Consider the following 24,414-nt stretch of genomic DNA (forward strand, 5'->3'; position numbering starts at 1 on the left):
CTCAGAGCACAGAGGCCTGAATCGCCTCCTCCTTTTTACTGCAGAACTTCAGCGTTTCTCTGCTGTAGCAGAGGGAACATTTTGGAGTTTGGACATATGTGTTGTGGGAGCAGAGAAGATGCTAACTGTTCTCTTCTCTGAATTTTTTTGTAGCTTTTTTTTTTATGAACTGTAGCCGAAAAAGGTGGACTGCGTAGTCAAGGTTTGGTCACACCAGTGCTTTATGGAGGGGTAAAATAATATTTTCCTCTCTGTCTTGCTCTTTATCCGTCTCCTTCCCTCTACATGATGAATCTGTCCATATACAGGCAGGTCCAGCAGCTGGCGCTCTGCCGGATTTGGACACAGATATCTTGTGGTTTTTTTTGAAAGCTCGATTTTATCTTGTCCTACTTAGTGTCTGTCAGGAAAAATCTGATAGTAACTTGTCTGTTGAGAGAAGAGAGAGAAGAGAGAGAGATAGAAGAGAGAGAGAAGAGAGAGATAGAAGAGAGAGAGAAGAGAGAGATAGAAGAGAGAGAAGAGAGAGAGAAGAGAGAGATAGAAGAGAGAGAAGAGAGAGAGATAGAAGAGAGAGAGAGAAGAGAGAGATAGAAGAGAGAGAAGAGAGAGAGAGAAGAGAGAGAAGAGAGAGAGAGAAGAGAGAGATAGAAGAGAGAGAAGAGAGAGAAGAGAGAGAGAAGAAAGAGAGAGAGAATAGAGAGAGAGAAGAGAAAGAAGAGAAAGAAGAGAGAAGAGAGAGAGAAGAGAGAGAGAAGAGAAGAGAGAGAGAAGAGAGAGAGAAGAGAGAGAAGAGAGAGAAGAGAGAGAGAAGAGAAGAAAGAGAGAGAGAGAGAAGAGAAGAGAGAGAGAAGTGAGAGGAGAGAAGAGAGAGAGAAGAGAGAGGAGAGAGAGAAGAGAAGAGAGAGAGAAGAGAGAGGAGAGAAGAGAGAGAGGAGAGAGAGAAGAGAGAGAGAGAGAGAGAGAGAAGAGAGAGAGAAGAGAGAGAAGAGAGAAGAGAGAGAAGAGAGAGAGAGAAGAGAGAGAGAAGAGAGAGAGAAGAAGAGAGAGAGAGAGAGAGAGAGAAGAGAGAGAGAGAGAAGAGAGCGAGAGAAGAGAGAGAAGAGAAGAGAGAGAGAAGAGAGAGAGAAGAGAAGAGAGAGAGAGAGAAGAGAGAGAGAGAGAAGAGAGAGAGAAGAGAGCGAGAGAGAGAGATTTTAAGGAAACTCCAATTTGTAAGAAAAATGGATACAACTCCTTTACTCCTGCAACGTAGCCAAAACGTATGAGAAAATTGAAACTTTACGAAACGTAGAGACTGTGGAAGGATCAGGCACCACGTAGAATGGAAATGAAGAGATAAATCCATCGCTAAATGGGTGGTCCCATCACAGTGTGACCGGCGATGAATAATGACCATAGAGGTCAAGACCAAGGATAAAATGTGTGCGCTGCTAGCTGTGATCCAACATGCGTGTTAGTTAAGCGGCTGTCAATTATATGGGGGTAAGGTGTCCCCCCCCCCAAATGAATGGTGCCTAAACCGAGCACTGTTTATAGGGATGAGAACGGTACTCAGCCCTAAGGACAATCAGACGTTGCTCATTCGTTAAAAAAAATGCCTGGGAAACCCTTTAATGACCCCCCAACCATACTCCTGAACTTTGCCAAATTCTTATTGAAAATGGGTACAAAATATGTCCCGATCACTAATCTAAAGTTTGTGCAGATTATTAGAAATTTTCTCTACTTCTGAGACATAAGCGATTATTAAATACCACGTACGAGCCAGTATATAGACTCCGAGACTCCACCTAGGTAAAATATGAAGGTAGCAGGGGAGCGTCTGTGCTCTCTCCAAACCCTTGAGGATTTGTTACTCAAGTTTGATAAAGTTTGAATAACCACATGAGGCAAAGTGTAGATCCAAGCCTGGACAACCTGACTCCCTAGGGTGTTTTCTACTCCATATCGAAACCCGTACTAAGGAACCCCAAATATCCAAAAATTGATTTAATAGGAAGCTCTTCTGGAACGACATAAATCCTGGATATGATGGGGTTGGAGTCTCTGCCGAGTTCACACTTTTTAGCAGTTACTCGGCAGATCTTCTAATCCAGCCCTGCTGACGTCAGGCGTCATGTTGCTCCTCTTGACTCTGCCGCACATTTTAATACATTTTTCAGGTGTGATGAATCCAAACCACTTTAAAGCTGTGAAATGATTCCCTAGAGCACTTGAGAAAGCTAACTGGCCCCCCACAGAGAGCGGACCACCTCGTGCCCAGCTGGAGCACCAATCCATAGCCATGCTCTACCAACAGGAACGGATGTTACGTCAGGCTTGATGTTGTCCCTGAAGTCTTCTTCAGGCTGAAGTTGTGATCTTGTGTGGACACCATGAGCTTTATCTCATACAGTAATCTTTCCCCCTAAGAAGTTGAGGCCTCCTTGGATGATCCTTCTGAAGACTTGAAGAGGATCATGGTTAAGAGATAAAATACTGATGTTATTTCAATGTTATTATGAAGTGTTGGGTTGGATTTTTGTCATTGTTTTATATTATTTACATTGCTGCCCTTGGGTGAGGGGAAGCTTTTTTTGGTAGACAACTGTATGAGCCCTGGAGGACAGTGTTATATACTTTCTGAGTCCGGATCATGTACATTTCATTAACTTGAATGGACAATAGTGTGTATATTCCACTGGTGGACAGTGGTGTGTACTGTACAATCCATGAGTCCTGGTGGACAGTGCTGTGTACTATACAATCCATGAGTCCTGGTGGACAGTACTATGTACTGTACAATCCATGAGTCCTGGTGGACAGTGCTATGTACTGTACAATCCATGAGTCCTGGTGGACAGTGCTATGTACTGTACAATCCATGAGTCCTGGTGGACAGTGCTGTGTACTGTACAATCCATGAGTCCTGGTGGACAGTGCTATGTACTGTACAATCCATGAGTCCTGGTGGACAGTGCTGTGTACTGTACAATCCATGAGTCCTGGTGGACAGTGCTGTGTACTGTACAATCCATGAGTCCTGGTGGACAGTGCTGTGTACTATACAATCCATGAGTCCTGGTGGACAGTACTATGTACTGTACAATCCATGAGTCCTGGTGGACAGTGCTGTGTACTGTACAATCCATGAGTCCTGGTGGACAGTGCTATGTACTGTACAATCCATGAGTCCTGGTGGACAGTGCTGTGTACTGTACAATCCATGAGTCCTGGTGGACAGTGCTATGTACTGTACAATCCATGAGTCCTGGTGGACAGTGCTATGTACTGTACAATCCATGAGTCCTGGTGGACAGTGCTGTGTACTATACAATCCATGAGTTCTGGTGGACAGTGGTATGTACTGTACAATCCATGAGTCCTGGTGGACAGTGGTGTGTACTATACAATCCATGAGTCCTGGTGGACAGTGGTGTGTACTATACAATCCATGAGTCCTGGTGGATAGTGGTGTGTACTGTACAATCCATGAGTCCTGGTGGACAGTGGTGTGTACTGTACAATCCATGAGTCCTGGTGGACAGTGGTATGTACTGTACAATCCATGAGTCCTGGTGGACAGTGGTATGTACTGTACAATCCATGAGTCCTGGTGGACAGTGGTATGTACTGTACAATCCATGAGTCCTGGTGGACAGTGCTGTGTACTGTACAATCCATGAGTCCTGGTGGACAGTGCTGTGTACTGTACAATCCATGAGTCCTGGTGGACAGTGGTGTGTACTGTACAATCCATGAGTCCTGGTGGACAGTGGTGTGTACTGTACAATCCATGAGTCCTGGTAGACAGTGCTATGTACTGTACAATCCATGAGTCCTGGTGGACAGTGGTGTGTACTGTACAATCCATGAGTCCTGGTGGACAGTGGTGTGTACTGTACAATCCATGAGTCCTGGTGGACAGTGGTGTGTACTGTACAATCCATGAGTCCTGGTGGACAGTGCTATGTACTGTACAATCCATGAGTCCTGGTGGACAGTGGTGTGTACTGTACAATCCATGAGTCCTGGTGGACAGTGGTGTGTACTGTACAATCCATGAGTCCTGGTGGACAGTGGTATGTACTGTACAATCCATGAGTCCTGGTGGACAGTGGTGTGTACTGTACAATCCATGAGTCCTGGTGGACAGTGCTATGTACTGTACAATCCATGAGTCCTGGTGGACAGTGGTATGTACTGTGCAATCCATGAGTCCTGGTGGACAGTGCTGTGTACTGTACAATCCATGATTACTGGTGGACAGTGGTGTGTACTGTACAATCCATGAGTCCTGGTGGACAGTGCTATGTACTGTACAATCCATGAGTCCTGGTGGACAGTGGTGTGTACTGTACAATCCATGAGTCCTGGTGGACAGTGGTGTGTACTGTACAATCCATGAGTCCTGGTGGACAGTGGTGTGTACTGTACAATCCATGAGTCCTGGTGGACAGTGCTATGTACTGTACAATCCATGAGTCCTGGTGGACAGTGGTGTGTACTGTACAATCCATGAGTCCTGGTGGACAGTGGTGTGTACTGTACAATCCATGAGTCCTGGTGGACAGTGGTGTGTACTGTACAATCCATGAGTCCTGGTGGACAGTGGTGTGTACTGTACAATCCATGAGTCCTGGTGGACAGTGATATGTACTGTACAATCCATGAGTCCTGGTGGACAGTGGTGTGTACTGTACAATCCATGAGTCCTGGTGGACAGTGGTGTGTACTGTACAATCCATGAGTCCTGGTGGACAGTGGTATGTACTGTACAATCCATGAGTCCTGGTGGACAGTGGTGTGTACTGTACAATCCATGAGTCCTGGTGGACAGTGCTATTTACTGTACAATCCATGAGTCCTGGTGGACAGTGGTATGTACTGTACAATCCATGAGTCCTGGTGGACAGTGGTATGTACTGTACAATCCATGAGTCCTGGTGGACAGTGGTGTGTACTGTACAATCCATGAGTTCTGGTGGACAGTGGTGTGTACTGTACAATCCATGAGTCCTGGTGGACAGTGGTGTGTACTGTACAATCCATGAGTCCTGGTGGACAGTGGTGTGTACTGTACAATCCATGAGTCCTGGTGGACAGTGGTATGTACTGTACAATCCATGAGTCCTGGTGGACAGTGCTATTTACTGTACAATCCATGAGTCCTGGTGGACAGTGGTATGTACTGTACAATCCATGAGTCCTGGTGGACAGTGGTATGTACTGTACAATCCATGAGTCCTGGTGGACAGTGGTGTGTACTGTACAATCCATGAGTTCTGGTGGACAGTGGTGTGTACTGTACAATCCATGAGTCCTGGTGGACAGTGGTGTGTACTGTACAATCCATGAGTCCTGGTGGACAGTGGTGTGTACTGTACAATCCATGAGTCCTGGTGGACAGTGGTGTGTACTGTACAATCCATGAGTCCTGGTGGACAGTGCTATGTACTGTACAATCCATGAGTCCTTGTGGACAGTGGTATGTACTGTACAATCCATGAGTCCTTGTGGACAGTGGTGTGTACTGTACAATCCATGAGTCCTGGTGGACAGTGCTATGTACTGTACAATCCATGAGTCCTGGTGGACAGTGCTATGTACTGTACAATCCATGAGTCCTGGTGGACAGTGCTATGTACTGTACAATCCATGAGTCCTGGTGGACAGTGGTGTGTACTGTACAATCCATGAGTCCTGGTGGACAGTGGTGTGTACTGTACAATCCATGAGTCCTGGTGAACAGTGGTATGTACTGTACAATCCATGAGTCCTGGTGGACAGTGGTATGTACTGTACAATCCATGAGTCCTGGTGGACAGTAGTATTTACATTCCATGAGCCCAGGTGGACAGTGGTAGATACATTCTATGAGTCCTGGTGGACAGTGGTAGATACATTCTATGAGTCCTGGTGGACAGTGGTAGATACATTCTATGAGTCCTGGTGGACAGTGGTATGTACTGTACAATCCATGAGTCCTGGTGGACAGTGGTATGTACTGTACAATCCATGAGTCCTGGTGGACAGTGCTATGTACTGTACAATCCATGAGTCCTGGTGGACAGTGGTGTGTACTGTACAATCCATGAGTCCTGGTGGACAGTGGTGTGTACTGTACAATCCATGAGTCCTGGTAGACAGTGCTATGTACTGTACAATCCATGAGTCCTGGTGGACAGTGGTGTGTACTGTACAATCCATGAGTCCTGGTGGACAGTGGTGTGTACTGTACAATCCATGAGTCCTGGTGGACAGTGGTATGTACTGTACAATCCATGAGTCCTGGTGGACAGTGCTGTGTACTGTACAATCCATGAGTCCTGGTGGACAGTGCTATGTACTGTACAATCCATGAGTCCTGGTGGACAGTGGTGTGTACTGTACAATCCATGAGTCCTGGTGGACAGTGGTATGTACTGTACAATCCATGAGTCCTGGTGGACAGTGGTGTGTACTGTACAATCCATGAGTCCTGGTGGACAGTGGTGTGTACTGTACAATCCATGAGTCCTGGTGGACAGTGCTATTTACTGTACAATCCATGAGTCCTGGTGGACAGTGATATGTACTGTACAATCCATGAGTCCTGGTGGACAGTGGTGTGTACTGTACAATCCATGAGTCCTGGTGGACAGTGGTGTGTACTGTACAATCCATGAGTCCTGGTGGACAGTGGTGTGTACTATACAATCCATGAGTCCTGGTGGACAGTGGTGTGTACTATACAATCCATGAGTCCTGGTGGATAGTGGTGTGTACTGTACAATCCATGAGTCCTGGTGGACAGTGGTGTGTACTGTACAATCCATGAGTCCTGGTGGACAGTGGTATGTACTGTACAATCCATGAGTCCTGGTGGACAGTGGTATGTACTGTACAATCCATGAGTCCTGGTGGACAGTGGTATGTACTGTACAATCCATGAGTCCTGGTGGACAGTGGTATGTACTGTACAATCCATGAGTCCTGGTGGACAGTGCTGTGTACTGTACAATCCATGAGTCCTGGTGGACAGTGCTGTGTACTGTACAATCCATGAGTCCTGGTGGACAGTGGTGTGTACTGTACAATCCATGAGTCCTGGTAGACAGTGCTATGTACTGTACAATCCATGAGTCCTGGTGGACAGTGGTGTGTACTGTACAATCCATGAGTCCTGGTGGACAGTGGTGTGTACTGTACAATCCATGAGTCCTGGTGGACAGTGGTGTGTACTGTACAATCCATGAGTCCTGGTGGACAGTGCTATGTACTGTACAATCCATGAGTCCTGGTGGACAGTGGTGTGTACTGTACAATCCATGAGTCCTGGTGGACAGTGGTGTGTACTGTGCAATCCATGAGTCCTGGTGGACAGTGGTATGTACTGTACAATCCATGAGTCCTGGTGGACAGTGGTGTGTACTGTACAATCCATGAGTCCTGGTGGACAGTGCTATGTACTGTACAATCCATGAGTCCTGGTGGACAGTGGTATGTACTGTGCAATCCATGAGTCCTGGTGGACAGTGCTGTGTACTGTACAATCCATGATTACTGGTGGACAGTGGTGTGTACTGTACAATCCATGAGTCCTGGTGGACAGTGCTATGTACTGTACAATCCATGAGTCCTGGTGGACAGTGGTGTGTACTGTACAATCCATGAGTCCTGGTGGACAGTGGTGTGTACTGTACAATCCATGAGTCCTGGTGGACAGTGGTGTGTACTGTACAATCCATGAGTCCTGGTGGACAGTGCTATGTACTGTACAATCCATGAGTCCTGGTGGACAGTGGTGTGTACTGTACAATCCATGAGTCCTGGTGGACAGTGGTGTGTACTGTACAATCCATGAGTCCTGGTGGACAGTGGTGTGTACTGTACAATCCATGAGTCCTGGTGGACAGTGGTGTGTACTGTACAATCCATGAGTCCTGGTGGACAGTGATATGTACTGTACAATCCATGAGTCCTGGTGGACAGTGGTGTGTACTGTACAATCCATGAGTCCTGGTGGACAGTGGTGTGTACTGTACAATCCATGAGTCCTGGTGGACAGTGGTATGTACTGTACAATCCATGAGTCCTGGTGGACAGTGGTGTGTACTGTACAATCCATGAGTCCTGGTGGACAGTGCTATTTACTGTACAATCCATGAGTCCTGGTGGACAGTGGTATGTACTGTACAATCCATGAGTCCTGGTGGACAGTGGTATGTACTGTACAATCCATGAGTCCTGGTGGACAGTGGTGTGTACTGTACAATCCATGAGTTCTGGTGGACAGTGGTGTGTACTGTACAATCCATGAGTCCTGGTGGACAGTGGTGTGTACTGTACAATCCATGAGTCCTGGTGGACAGTGGTGTGTACTGTACAATCCATGAGTCCTGGTGGACAGTGGTATGTACTGTACAATCCATGAGTCCTGGTGGACAGTGCTATTTACTGTACAATCCATGAGTCCTGGTGGACAGTGGTATGTACTGTACAATCCATGAGTCCTGGTGGACAGTGGTATGTACTGTACAATCCATGAGTCCTGGTGGACAGTGGTGTGTACTGTACAATCCATGAGTTCTGGTGGACAGTGGTGTGTACTGTACAATCCATGAGTCCTGGTGGACAGTGGTGTGTACTGTACAATCCATGAGTCCTGGTGGACAGTGGTGTGTACTGTACAATCCATGAGTCCTGGTGGACAGTGGTGTGTACTGTACAATCCATGAGTCCTGGTGGACAGTGCTATGTACTGTACAATCCATGAGTCCTTGTGGACAGTGGTATGTACTGTACAATCCATGAGTCCTTGTGGACAGTGGTGTGTACTGTACAATCCATGAGTCCTGGTGGACAGTGCTATGTACTGTACAATCCATGAGTCCTGGTGGACAGTGCTATGTACTGTACAATCCATGAGTCCTGGTGGACAGTGCTATGTACTGTACAATCCATGAGTCCTGGTGGACAGTGGTGTGTACTGTACAATCCATGAGTCCTGGTGGACAGTGGTGTGTACTGTACAATCCATGAGTCCTGGTGAAAAGTGGTGTGTACTGTACAATCCATGAGTCCTGGTGAACAGTGGTATGTACTGTACAATCCATGAGTCCTGGTGGACAGTGGTATGTACTGTACAATCCATGAGCCCAGGTGGACAGTGGTAGATACATTCTATGAGTCCTGGTGGACAGTGGTAGATACATTCTATGAGTCCTGGTGGACAGTGGTAGATACATTCTATGAGTCCTGGTGGACAGTGGTATGTACTGTACAATCCATGAGTCCTGGTGGACAGTGGTATGTACTGTACAATCCATGAGTCCTGGTGGACAGTGCTATGTACTGTACAATCCATGAGTCCTGGTGGACAGTGGTGTGTACTGTACAATCCATGAGTCCTGGTGGACAGTGGTGTGTACTGTACAATCCATGAGTCCTGGTAGACAGTGCTATGTACTGTACAATCCATGAGTCCTGGTGGACAGTGGTGTGTACTGTACAATCCATGAGTCCTGGTGGACAGTGGTGTGTACTGTACAATCCATGAGTCCTGGTGGACAGTGGTATGTACTGTACAATCCATGAGTCCTGGTGGACAGTGCTGTGTACTGTACAATCCATGAGTCCTGGTGGACAGTGCTATGTACTGTACAATCCATGAGTCCTGGTGGACAGTGGTGTGTACTGTACAATCCATGAGTCCTGGTGGACAGTGGTATGTACTGTACAATCCATGAGTCCTGGTGGACAGTGGTGTGTACTGTACAATCCATGAGTCCTGGTGGACAGTGGTGTGTACTGTACAATCCATGAGTCCTGGTGGACAGTGCTATTTACTGTACAATCCATGAGTCCTGGTGGACAGTGATATGTACTGTACAATCCATGAGTCCTGGTGGACAGTGGTGTGTACTGTACAATCCATGAGTCCTGGTGGACAGTGGTGTGTACTGTACAATCCATGAGTCCTGGTGGACAGTGGTGTGTACTGTACAATCCATGAGTCCTGGTGGACAGTGGTGTGTACTGTACAATCCATGAGTCCTGGTGGACAGTGGTGTGTACTGTACAATCCATGAGTCCTGGTGGACAGTGGTGTGTACTGTACAATCCATGAGTCCTGGTGGACAGTGATATGTACTGTACAATCCATGAGTCCTGGTGGACAGTGCTGTGTACTGTACAATCCATGAGTCTTGGTGGACAGTGGTGTGTACTGTACAATCCATGAGTCCTGGTGGACAGTGGTATGTACTGTACAATCCATGAGTCCTGGTGGACAGTGGTATGTACTGTACAATCCATGAGTCCTGGTGGACAGTAGTATGTACTGTACAATCCATGAGTCCTGGTGGACAGTGGTGTGTACTGTACAATCCATGAGTCCTGGTGGACAGTAGTATGTACTGTACAATCCATGAGTCCTGGTGGACAGTGGTATTTACATTCCATGAGCCCAGGTGGGCAGTGGTAGATACATTCTATGAGTCCTGGTGGACAGTGGTAGATACATTCTATCAGCCCAGGTGGACAGTGGTAGATACATTCTATCAGCCCAGGTGGACAGTGGTAGATACATTCTATGAGCCCAGGTGGGCAGTGGTAGATACATTCTATGAGCCCAGGTGGACAGTGGTAGATACATTCTATGAGCCCAGGTGGACTGTGGTAGATACATTGCACGGGTCCTTGTGGGTAGGTCATGGTAAATCTACATCACTCAGTTCCTAGAGGTGACTGGAGACTACCTGTGCAGCAGGGGGCGGTCATGGGACTCTTTTTTTTGGGGGGGGGGTAATTTTCCTGGAGAAGTTTTCCAGCACCTCATGTTCTGGGATTTGCCGTAAACCGAGGACAATGGCTCCTTCTCATCCTGGCTCTTGTGTATCTCTCGCAGGAACGTCTCCTCCTCTCCATTCTGCCCAAACATATTGCGGATGAGATGCTGAACGACATGAAGAAAGACCAAAAACAGAAGGAGCTGCAGCAGTTTAACACCATGTACATGTACCGGCACGAGAACGTCAGGTATGACGGGGCCCAATCAGGAGCCCTTATCTATTGTGGGGAAACCAGTGTTCGAATGCTTGTGATTAGATAAACATGGCCGCCTTCTTCCAGACACCAGTCCATGGCTTGTGTCCGGTTCTGCATCTCAGCTCCATTGGAGAGAATCAGGGCTGAACTGCAATACCGCTCACAACCTGCGGCCAAGAGTGGCACTGCACACAGTGAATCTTCATGGTAGATAATGACCCTGATTCTCTCTGTCTCCTGACAGTATACTCTTCGCGGATATCGTAGGCTTCACGCAGCTCTCATCATCCTGCAGCGCCCAGGAGCTGGTAAAGCTGCTCAATGAATTATTTGCCCGCTTCGACAAGCTTGCAGCGGTGAGTTATGTGTATATATATATATATAGGTATATATACGGGTGTAGCAGAGCTGAGGTTGGGGGGGTTTGGAAGCCACATGACTGACCACATTGGACACGCCGTCCTGACCTCCTAATACTTGGGCCTTTTGGTTTTCTAGAAATATCACCAGCTGAGGATCAAGATTCTGGGCGACTGTTATTACTGTATCTGCGGCCTCCCGGACTACCGAGAGGACCATGCCTACTGCTCCATCATGATGGGTCTGGCCATGGTGGACGCCATTTCGTAAGTGCCACGTTGGTCGGGGCTACACGTGGAATATTTCTGTTACACTGTTGTGTTTCCAATTGCAACGAAAACTCTCAGGAGTCGGACCTGATACTTATATGTCAGATTAGTAGGAGCCGGACCTGATACTTATATGTCAGATTAGTAGGAGCCGGACCTGATACTTATATGTCAGATTAGTAGGAGCCGGACCTGATACTTATATGTCAGATTAGTAGGAGTCGGACCTGATACTTATATCTCAGATTAGTAGGAGCCGGACCTGATACTTATATGTCAGATTAGTAGGAGCCGGACCTGATACTTATATGTCAGATTAGTAGGAGTCGGACCTGATACTTATATGTCAGATTAGTAGGAGTCGGACCTGATACTTATATGTCAGATTAGTAGGAGCCGGACCTGATACTTATATGTCAGATTAGTAGGAGCCGGACCTGATACTTATATGTCAGATTAGTAGGAGTCGGACCTGATACTTATATGTCAGATTAGTAGGAGTCGGACCTGATACTTATATGTCAGATTAGTAGGAGCCGGACCTGATACTTATATGTCAGATTAGTAGGAGCCGGACCTGATACTTATATGTCAGATTAGTAGGAGTCGGACCTGATACTTATATGTCAGATTAGTAGGAGTCGGACCTGATACTTATATGTCAGATTAGTAGGAGCCGGACCTGATACTTATATGTCAGATTAGTAGGAGCCGGACCTAATACTTATATGTCAGATTAGTAGGAGCCGGACCTGATACTTATATGTCAGATTAGTAGGAGTCGGACCTGATACGTATATGTCAGATTAGTAGGAGCCGGACCTGATACTTATATGTCAGATTAGTAGGAGTCGGACCTGATACTTATATGTCAGATTAGTAGGAGCCGGACCTGATACTTATATGTCAGATTAGTAGGAGCCGGACCTGATACTTATATGTCAGATTAGTAGGAGTCGGACCTGATACTTATATGTCAGATTAGTAGGAGTCGGACCTGATACTTATATGTCAGATTAGTAGGAGCCGGACCTGATACTTATATGTCAGATTAGTAGGAGTCGGACCTGATACTTATATGTCAGATTAGTAGGAGTCGGACCTGATACTTATATGTCAGATTAGTAGGAGTCGGACCTGATACTTATATGTCAGATTAGTAGGAGCCGGACCTGATACTTATATGTCAGATTAGTAGGAGTCGGACCTGATACTTATATGTCAGATTAGTAGGAGCCGGACCTGATACTTATATGTCAGATTAGTAGGAGCCGGACCTGATACTTATATGTCAGATTAGTAGGAGTCGGACCTGATTCTTATATGTCAGATTAGTAGGAGTCGGACCTGATACTTATATGTCAGATTTGTAGGAGTCGGACCTGATACTTATATGTCAGATTAGTAGGAGCCGGACCTGATACTTATATGTCAGATTAGTAGGAGCCGGACCTGATACTTATATGTCAGATTAGTAGGAGCCGGACCTGATACTTATATGTCAGATTAGTAGGAGTCGGACCTGATACTTATATGTCAGATTAGTAGGAGCCAGACCTGATACTTATATGTCAGATTAGTGGGAGTCGGACCTGATACTTATATGTCAGATTAGTAGGAGATTAGTAGGAGCCGGACCTGATACTTATATGTCAGATTAGTAGGAGTCGGACCTGATACTTATATGTCAGATTAGTAGGAGCCGGACCTGATACTTATATGTCAGATTAGTAGGAGCCGGACCTGATACTTATATGTCAGATTAGTAGGAGCCGGACCTGATACTTATATGTCAGATTAGTAGGAGCCGGACCTGATACTTATATGTCAGATTAGTAGGAACCGGACCTGATACTTATATGTCAGATTTGTAGGAGCCGGACCTGATACTTATATGTCAGATTAGTAGGAGTCGGACCTGATACTTATATGTCAGATTAGTAGGAGTCGGACCTGATACTTATATGTCAGATTTGTAGGAGTCGGACCTGATACTTATATGTCAGATTAGTAGGAGCCGGACCTGATACTTATATGTCAGATTAGTAGGAGCCGGACCTGATACTTATATGTCAGATTAGTAGGAGCCGGACCTGATACTTATATGTCAGATTAGTAGGAGTCGGACCTGATACTTATATGTCAGATTAGTAGGAGCCGGACCTGATACTTATATGTCAGATTAGTAGGAGCCGGACCTGATACTTATATGTCAGATTAGTAGGAGTCGGACCTGATACTTATATGTCAGATTAGTAGGAGCCGGACCTGATACTTATATGTCAGATTAGTAGGAGCCGGACCTGATACTTATATGTCAGATTAGTAGGAGCCGGACCTGATACTTATATGTCAGATTAGTAGGAGCCGGACCTGATACTTATATGTCAGATTAGTAGGAGCCGGACCTGATACTTATATGTCAGATTAGTAGGAGCCGGACCTGATACTTATATGTCAGATTAGTAGGAGCCGGACCTGATACTTATATGTCAGATTAGTAGAAGTCAGACACGCGGCTCCGCTGATTAGCTGTTCACTGATATACACTGCTAAGTAGAGGACAACTCCTTATAAAATGATATAATAATGACTTGGCTCATGGGTTTGGATTGGAAGAAAGGCAAAAAAAAAAAAGCTCCGGCCCGTCTGTCCGGGGATGTGCAGTGTAGATTAATGATAAACCCCATTTACAATATTCACCTGTGGACCTTACAATCACAATGGCAGGCTTTCTTTCGACTTGCTGCTCAGATTAACCTAGTGCTAGATGAATTTAATGATCAGACAGAGTGATCCTGAATTGCTCTGCCTCATGGAGAAAACTGTGCAGCTGTACAGGTACTCAGCTCTATGATCAGTGCAGGGAGAGAACAGGAAGCTGAACTGTCACTATTCAGTCTAATGTTAAAACCAGAAGAACACTAGAGCCTGGAGGGGACATTAGCCATTCCACTGCACCGGTGATGCTCCAGACCACCAGGAATGCTAGAATGCATCCTTCACTGCCCTAGTCCACCAGGAATGCTAGAATGTATCCTTCACTGCCCTAGACCACCAGGAATGATAGAATGTATCCTTCACTGCCCTAGACCACCAGGAATGCTAGAATGCATCCTTCACTGCCCTAGACCACCAGGAATGCTAGAATGCATCCTGCACTGCCCTAGACCACCAGGAATGCTAGAATGCATCCTGCACTGCCCTAGACCACCAGGAATGCTAGAATGTATCCTGCACTACCCTAGACCACCAGGAATGCTAGAATGCATCCTGCACTGCCCTAGACCACCAGGAATGCTAGAATGTATCCTTCACTGCCCTAGACCACCAGGAATGATAGAATGTATCCTTCACTGCCCTAGACCACCAGGAATGCTAAAATGCATCCTGCACTGCCCTAGACCACCAGGAATGATAGAATGTATCCTTCACTGCCCCAGACCACCAGGAATGCTAGAATGCATCCTGCACTGCCCTAGACCACCAGGAATGATAGAATGTATCCTTCACTGCCCTAGACCACCAGGAATGCTAGAATGCATCCTGCACTGCCCTAGACCACCAGGAATGCTAGAATGCATCCTGCACTGCCCTAGACCACCAGGAATGCTAGAATGCATCCTGCACTGCCCTAGACCACCAGGAATGCTAGAATGAATGCTGCACTGTCCTAGACCACCAGAAATGCCAGAATGCATCCTGCACTGCCCTAGACCACCAGGAATGCTAGAATGCATCCTTCACTGCCCTAGACCACCAGGAATGCTAGAATGCATCCTTCACTGCCCTAGACCACCAGGAATGCTAGATTGCATCCTGCACTGCCCTAGACCACCAGGAATGCTAGAATCCATCCTGCACTGTCCTAGACCACCAGGAATGATAGAATGCATCCTGCACTGCCCTAGACCACCAGGAATGCTAGAATGCATCCTGCACTGCCCTAGACCACCAGGAATGCTAGAATGCATCCTGCACTGCCCTAAACCACCAGGAATGCTAGAATGCATCCTGCACTGCCCTAGACCACCAGGAATGCTAGAATGCATCCTTAACTGTCCTAGACCACCAGGAATGCTAGAATGCATCCTTCACTGTCATAGACCACCAGGAATGCTAGAATGCATCCTGCACTGCCCTAGACCACCAGGAATGCTAGAATCCATCCTGCACTGCCCTAGACCACCAGGAATGCTAGAATGCATCCTGCACTGCCCTAGACCACCAGGAATGCTAGAATCCATCCTTCACTGTCCTAGACCACCAGGAATGCTAGAATCCATCCTGCACTGCCCTAGACCACCAGGAATGCTAGAATCCATCCTGCACTGCCCTAGACCACCAGGAATGCTAGAATGCATCCTTCACTGTCTTAGACCACCAGGAATGCTAGAATCCATCCTTCACTGTCCTAGACCACCAGGAATGCTAGAATGCATCCTGCACTGCCCTAGACCACCAGGAATGCTAGAATGCATCCTGCACTGTCCTAGAGTACCAGGAATGCTAGAATGCATCCTGCACTGCCCTAGACCACCAGGAATGCTAGAATGTATCTTTCACTGCCCTAGACCACCAGGAATGCTAGAATGCATCCTGCACTACCCTAGACCACCAGAAATGGTAGAATGCATCCTGCACTGCCCTAGACCATCAGGAATGCTAGAATGCATCCTGCACTGTCCTAGACCACCAGGAATGCTAGAATGTATCTTTCACTGCCCTAGACCACCAGGAATGCTAGAATGCATCCTGCACTGCCCTAGACCACCAGGAATGCTAGAATGCATCCTGCACTGCCCTAGACCACCAGAAATGCTAGAATGCATCCTGCACTGCCCTAGACCATCAGGAATGCTAGAATGCATCCTGCACTGCCCTAGACCACCAGGAATGCTAGAATGCATCCTGCACTGCCCTAGACCACCAGGAATGATAGAATGTATCCTTCACTGCCCTAGACCACCAGGAATGCTAGAATGCATCCTGCACTGTCCTAGACCACCAGGAATGCTAGAATGCATCCTGCACTGCCCTAGACCACCAGGAATGCTATAATGCATCCTGCACTGTCCTAGACCACCAGGAATGCTAGTATGCATCCTGCACTGCCCTAGACCACCAGGAATGATAGAATGTATCCTGCACTGTCCTAGACCACCAGGAATGCTAGAATGCATCCTGCACTGTCCTAGACCACCAGGAATGCTAGTATGCATCCTGCACTGCCCTAGACCACCAGGAATGATAGAATGCATCCTGCACTGTCCTAGACCACCAGGAATGCTAGAATGCATCCTGCACTGTCCTAGACCACCAGGAATGCTACAATGCATCCTGCACTGTCCTAGACCACCAGGAATGCTAGAATGCATCCTGCACTGTCCTAGACCACCAGGAATGCTAGAATGCATCCTGCACTGTCCTAGACCACCAGGAATGCTAGTATGCATCCTGCACTGCCCTAGACCACCAGGAATGATAGAATGTATCCTTCACTGCCCTAGACCACCAGGAATGCTAGAATGCATCCTGCACTGTCCTAGACCACCAGGAATGCTAGAATGTATCTTTCACTGCCCTAGACCACCAGGCATGCTAGAATGTATCCTTCACTGCCCTAGACCACCAGAAATGCTAGAATGCATCCTGCACTGCCCTAGACGACCAGGAATGCTAGAATGCATCCTGCACTGCCCTAGACCACCAGGAATGCTAGAATGCATCCTGCACTGCCCTAGACCACCAGGAATGCTAGAATGTATCCTTCACTGCCCTAGACCACCAGGAATGCTAGAATGCATCCTGCACTGCCGAAGACCACCAGGAATGCTAGAATGCATCCTGCACTGCCCTAGACCACCAGGAATGCTAGAATACATCCTGCACTGCCCTAGACCACCAGGAATGCTAGAATGTATCCTTCACTGCCCTAGACCACCAGAAATGCTAGAATGCATCCTGCACTGCCCTAGACCACCAGGCATGCTAGAATGTATCCTTCACTGCCCTAGACCACCAGAAATGCTAGAATGCATCCTGCACTGCCCTAGACCACCAGGAATGCTAGAATGCATCCTGCACTGCCCTAGACCACCAGGAATGCTAGAATGCATCCTGCACTGCCCTAGACCACCAGGCATGCTAGAATGTATCCTTCACTGCCCTAGACCACCAGGAATGCTAGAATGCATCCTGCACTGCCCTAGACCACCAGGAATGCTAGAATGCATCCTGCACTGTCCTAGACCACCAGGAATGCTAGAATCTATCCTTCACTGCCCTAGACTACCAGGAATGCTAGAATGCATCCAGCACTGTGCTAGACCACCAGGAATGCTAGAATGCATCCTGCACTGCCCTAGACCACCAGGAATGCTAGAATGCATCCTGCACTTCCCTAGCACACCAGGAATGCTAGAATGCATCCTTCACTGTACTAGACCACCAGGAATGCTAGAATGCATCCTGCACTGTGCTAGACCACCAGGAATGCTAGAATGCATCCTGCACTGTGCTAGACCACCAGGAATGCTAGAATGCATCCTGCACTGTCCTAGACCACCAGGAATGCTAGAATACATCCTGCACTGTCCTAGACCACCAGGAATGCTAGAATGCATCCTGCACTGTCCTAGACCACCAGGAATGCTAGTATGCATCCTTCACTGCCCTAGACCACCAGGAATGCTAGAATGCATCCTTCACTGCCCTAGACCACCAGAAATGCTAGAATGCATCCTGCACTGCCCTAGACCACCAGGAATGCTAGAATGCACCCTGCACTGCCCTAGACCACCAGAAATGCTAGAATGCATTCTGCACTGCCCTAGACCACCAGAAATGCTAGAATGCATTCTGCACTGCCCTAGATCACCAGGAATGCTAGAATGTATCCTTCACTGCCCTAGACGACCAGAAATGCTAGAATGTATCCTGCACTGCCCTAGACCACCAGGAATGCTAGAATGCATCCTTCACTGCCCTAGACCACCAGGAATGCTAGAATGCATCCTGCACTGCCCTAGACCACCAGGAATGCTAGAATGCATCCTTCACTGCCCTAGACCACCAGGAATGCTAGAATGCATCCTGCACTACCCTAGACCACCAGGAATGCTAGAATGCATCCTTCACTGCCCTACACCACCAGGTATGCTAGATTGCATCCTGCACTGCCCTAGACCACCAGGAATGCTAGAATGCATCCTGCACTGCCCTAGACCACCAGGAATGCTATAATGCATCCTGCACTGCCCTAGACCACCAGGAATGCTAGAATGCATCATGCACTGCCCTAGACCACCAGGAATGCTAGAATCCATCCTTCACTGTCCTAGACCACCAGGAATGCTAGAATGCATCCTGCACTGCCCTAGACCACCAGGAATGCTAGAATGCATCCTGCACTGCCCTAGACCACCAGGAATATTAGAATGCATCCTTCACTGCCCTAGACCACCAGGAATGCTATAATCCATCCTTCACTGTCCTAGACCACCAGGAATGCTAGAATGCGTCCTGCACTGCCCTAGACCACCAGGAATGCTAGAATGCATCCTGCACTGCCCTAGACCACCAGGAATGCTAGAATGCATCCTGCATTGCCCTAGACCACCAGGAATGCTAGAATCCATCCTTCACTGTCCTAAACCACCAGGAATGCTAGAATGCATCCTGCACTGCCCTAGACCACCAGGAATGCTAGAATGCATCCTTCACTGTCCTAGACCACCAGGAATGCTAGAATGCATCCTGCACTGCCCTAGACCACCAGGAATGCTAGAATGCATCCTTCACTGTCCTAGACCTCCAGGAATGCTAGAATCCATCCTTCACTGCCCTAAACCACCAGAAATGCTAGAATGCATCCTGCACTGCCCTAGACCACCAGGAATGCTAGAATGCATCCTTCACTGCCCTAGACCACCAGGAATGCTAGAATGCATCCTGCACTGCCCTAGACCACCAGAAATGCTAGAATGCATCCTGCACTGCCCTAGACCACCAGGAATGCTAGAATGCATCCTTCACTGCCCTAGACCACCAGGAATGCTAGAATGCATCCTGCACTGCCCTACACCACCAGGAATGCTAGAATGCATCCTGCACTGTCCTAGACCACCAGGAATGCTAGAATGCATCCTGCACTGCCCTACACCACCAAGAATGCTAGAATGCATCCTGCACTGCCCTAGACCACCAGGAATGCTAGAATGCATCCTTCACTGCCCTAGACCAGCAGGAATGCTAGAATGCATCCTTCACTGCCCTAGACCACCAGGAATGCTAGAATGCATCCTGCACTGCCCTAGACCACCAGGAATGCTAGAATGCATCCTTCACTGCCCTAGACCACCAGGAATGCTAGAATGCATCCTTCACTGCCCTAGACCACCAGGAATGCTAGAATGCATCCTGCACTGCCCTAGACCACCAGGAATGCTAGAATCCATCCTTCACTGTCCTAGACCACCAGGAATGCTAGAATGCATCCTTCACTGCCCTAGACCACCAGGAATGCTAGAATGCATCCTGCACTGCCCTACACCACCAGGAATGCTAGAATGCATCCTTCACTGTCCTAGACCACCAGGAATGCTAGAATGAGTCCTGCACTGCCCTAGACCACCAGGAATGCTAGAATGCATCCTGCACTGCCCTAGACCACCAGAAATGCTAGAATGCATCCTGCACTGTCCTAGACCACCAGGAATGCTAGAATGCATCCTGCACTGCCCTAGACCACCAGGAATGCTATAATGCATCCTGCACTGTCCTAGACCACCAGGAATGCTAGTATGCATCCTGCACTGCCCTAGACCACCAGGAATGATAGAATGTATCCTGCACTGTCCTAGACCACCAGGAATGCTAGAATGCATCCTGCACTGTCCTAGACCACCAGGAATGCTAGTATGCATCCTGCACTGCCCTAGACCACCAGGAATGATAGAATGCATCCTGCACTGTCCTAGACCACCAGGAATGCTAGAATGCATCCTGCACTGTCCTAGACCACCAGGAATGCTACAATGCATCCTGCACTGTCCTAGACCACCAGGAATGCTAGAATGCATCCTGCACTACCCTAGACCACCAGGAATGCTAGAATGCATCCTGCACTGCCCTAGACCATCAGGAATGCTAGAATGCATCCTGCACTGTCCTAGACCACCAGGAATGCTAGAATGTATCTTTCACTGCCCTAGACCACCAGGAATGCTAGAATGCATCCTGCACTGCCCTAGACCACCAGGAATGCTAGAATGCATCCTGCACTGCCCTAGACCACCAGAAATGCTAGAATGCATCCTGCACTGCCCTAGACCATCAGGAATGCTAGAATGCATCCTGCACTGCCCTAGACCACCAGGAATGCTAGAATGCATCCTGCACTGCCCTAGACCACCAGGAATGATAGAATGTATCCTTCACTGCCCTAGACCACCAGGAATGCTAGAATGCATCCTGCACTGTCCTAGACCACCAGGAATGCTAGAATGCATCCTGCACTGCCCTAGACCACCAGGAATGCTATAATGCATCCTGCACTGTCCTAGACCACCAGGAATGCTAGTATGCATCCTGCACTGCCCTAGACCACCAGGAATGATAGAATGTATCCTGCACTGTCCTAGACCACCAGGAATGCTAGAATGCATCCTGCACTGTCCTAGACCACCAGGAATGCTAGTATGCATCCTGCACTGCCCTAGACCACCAGGAATGATAGAATGCATCCTGCACTGTCCTAGACCACCAGGAATGCTAGAATGCATCCTGCACTGTCCTAGACCACCAGGAATGCTACAATGCATCCTGCACTGTCCTAGACCACCAGGAATGCTAGAATGCATCCTGCACTGTCCTAGACCACCAGGAATGCTAGAATGCATCCTGCACTGTCCTAGACCACCAGGAATGCTAGTATGCATCCTGCACTGCCCTAGACCACCAGGAATGATAGAATGTATCCTTCACTGCCCTAGACCACCAGGAATGCTAGAATGCATCCTGCACTGTCCTAGACCACCAGGAATGCTAGAATGTATCTTTCACTGCCCTAGACCACCAGGCATGCTAGAATGTATCCTTCACTGCCCTAGACCACCAGAAATGCTAGAATGCATCCTGCACTGCCCTAGACGACCAGGAATGCTAGAATGCATCCTGCACTGCCCTAGACCACCAGGAATGCTAGAATGCATCCTGCACTGCCCTAGACCACCAGGAATGCTAGAATGTATCCTTCACTGCCCTAGACCACCAGGAATGCTAGAATGCATCCTGCACTGCCGTAGACCACCAGGAATGCTAGAATGCATCCTGCACTGCCCTAGACCACCAGGAATGCTAGAATGCATCCTGCACTGCCCTAGACCACCAGGAATGCTAGAATGTATCCTTCACTGCCCTAGACCACCAGAAATGCTAGAATGCATCCTGCACTGCCCTAGACCACCAGGCATGCTAGAATGTATCCTTCACTGCCCTAGACCACCAGAAATGCTAGAATGCATCCTGCACTGCCCTAGACCACCAGGAATGCTAGAATGCATCCTGCACTGCCCTAGACCACCAGGAATGCTAGAATGCATCCTGCACTGCCCTAGACCACCAGGCATGCTAGAATGTATCCTTCACTGCCCTAGACCACCAGGAATGCTAGAATGCATCCTGCACTGCCCTAGACCACCAGGAATGCTAGAATGCATCCTGCACTGTCCTAGACCACCAGGAATGCTAGAATCTATCCTTCACTGCCCTAGACTACCAGGAATGCTAGAATGCATCCAGCACTGTGCTAGACCACCAGGAATGCTAGAATGCATCCTGCACTGCCCTAGACCACCAGGAATGCTAGAATGCATCCTGCACTTCCCTAGCACACCAGGAATGCTAGAATGCATCCTTCACTGTACTAGACCACCAGGAATGCTAGAATGCATCCTGCACTGTGCTAGACCACCAGGAATGCTAGAATGCATCCTGCACTGTGCTAGACCACCAGGAATGCTAGAATGCATCCTGCACTGTCCTAGACCACCAGGAATGCTAGAATACATCCTGCACTGTCCTAGACCACCAGGAATGCTAGAATGCATCCTGCACTGTCCTAGACCACCAGGAATGCTAGTATGCATCCTTCACTGCCCTAGACCACCAGGAATGCTAGAATGCATCCTTCACTGCCCTAGACCACCAGAAATGCTAGAATGCATCCTGCACTGCCCTAGACCACCAGGAATGCTAGAATGCACCCTGCACTGCCCTAGACCACCAGAAATGCTAGAATGCATTCTGCACTGCCCTAGACCACCAGAAATGCTAGAATGCATTCTGCACTGCCCTAGATCACCAGGAATGCTAGAATGTATCCTTCACTGCCCTAGACGACCAGAAATGCTAGAATGTATCCTGCACTGCCCTAGACCACCAGGAATGCTAGAATGCATCCTTCACTGCCCTAGACCACCAGGAATGCTAGAATGCATCCTGCACTGCCCTAGACCACCAGGAATGCTAGAATGCATCCTTCACTGCCCTAGACCACCAGGAATGCTAGAATGCATCCTGCACTACCCTAGACCACCAGGAATGCTAGAATGCATCCTTCACTGCCCTAGACCACCAGGTATGCTAGATTGCATCCTGCACTGCCCTAGACCACCAGGAATGCTAGAATGCATCCTGCACTGCCCTAGACCACCAGGAATGCTATAATGCATCCTGCACTGCCCTAGACCACCAGGAATATTAGAATGCATCCTTCACTGCCCTAGACCACCAGGAATGCTATAATCCATCCTTCACTGTCCTAGACCACCAGGAATGCTAGAATGCGTCCTGCACTGCCCTAGACCACCAGGAATGCTAGAATGCATCCTGCACTGCCCTAGACCACCAGGAATGCTAGAATGCATCCTGCATTGCCCTAGACCACCAGGAATGCTAGAATCCATCCTTCACTGTCCTAGACCACCAGGAATGCTAGAATGCATCCTGCACTGCCCTAGACCACCAGGAATGCTAGAATGCATCCTTCACTGTCCTAGACCACCAGGAATGCTAGAATGCATCCTGCACTGCCCTAGACCACCAGGAATGCTAGAATGCATCCTTCACTGTCCTAGACCTCCAGGAATGCTAGAATCCATCCTTCACTGCCCTAAACCACCAGAAATGCTAGAATGCATCCTGCACTGCCCTAGACCACCAGGAATGCTAGAATGCATCCTTCACTGCCCTAGACCACCAGGAATGCTAGAATGCATCCTGCACTGCCCTAGACCACCAGAAATGCTAGAATGCATCCTGCACTGCCCTAGACCACCAGGAATGCTAGAATGCATCCTTCACTGCCCTAGACCACCAGGAATGCTAGAATGCATCCTGCACTGCCCTACACCACCAGGAATGCTAGAATGCATCCTGCACTGTCCTAGACCACCAGGAATGCTAGAATGCATCCTGCACTGCCCTACACCACCAGGAATGCTAGAATGCTTCCTGCACTGCCCTAGACCACCAGGAATGCTAGAATGCATCCTTCACTGCCCTAGACCAGCAGGAATGCTAGAATGCATCCTTCACTGCCCTAGACCACCAGGAATGCTAGAATGCATCCTGCACTGCCCTAGACCACCAGGAATGCTAGAATGCATCCTTCACTGCCCTAGACCACCAGGAATGCTAGAATGCATCCTTCACTGCCCTAGACCACCAGGAATGCTAGAATGCATCCTGCACTGCCCTAGACCACCAG

At 48.2% G+C, this 24,414-nt stretch overlaps 1 protein-coding gene across 2 annotated transcripts in view; it reads left to right on the forward strand.

Annotated features, from left to right (window-relative positions):
• The window catches only part of ADCY3 (adenylate cyclase 3), a 330,548-nt gene that overhangs the window by 203,054 nt on the left and 103,080 nt on the right, over positions 1 to 24,414 (forward strand). For both annotated transcript variants that reach the window (XM_073673855.1, XM_073673853.1), the window contains exons 3-5: positions 10,874 to 11,004; positions 11,258 to 11,369; positions 11,512 to 11,639. In XM_073673855.1, the coding sequence (XP_073529956.1) occupies positions 10,874 to 11,004; positions 11,258 to 11,369; positions 11,512 to 11,639 (371 nt within the window). The remainder of the gene's footprint in view (positions 1 to 10,873; positions 11,005 to 11,257; positions 11,370 to 11,511; positions 11,640 to 24,414) is intronic.

Source organism: Phyllobates terribilis, unplaced genomic scaffold, assembly GCF_046119375.1.
Source record: "Phyllobates terribilis strain yellow unplaced genomic scaffold, ASM4611937v1 Scaffold_3__8_contigs__length_932513732, whole genome shotgun sequence".
Taxonomy (NCBI): domain Eukaryota; kingdom Metazoa; phylum Chordata; class Amphibia; order Anura; family Dendrobatidae; genus Phyllobates; species Phyllobates terribilis.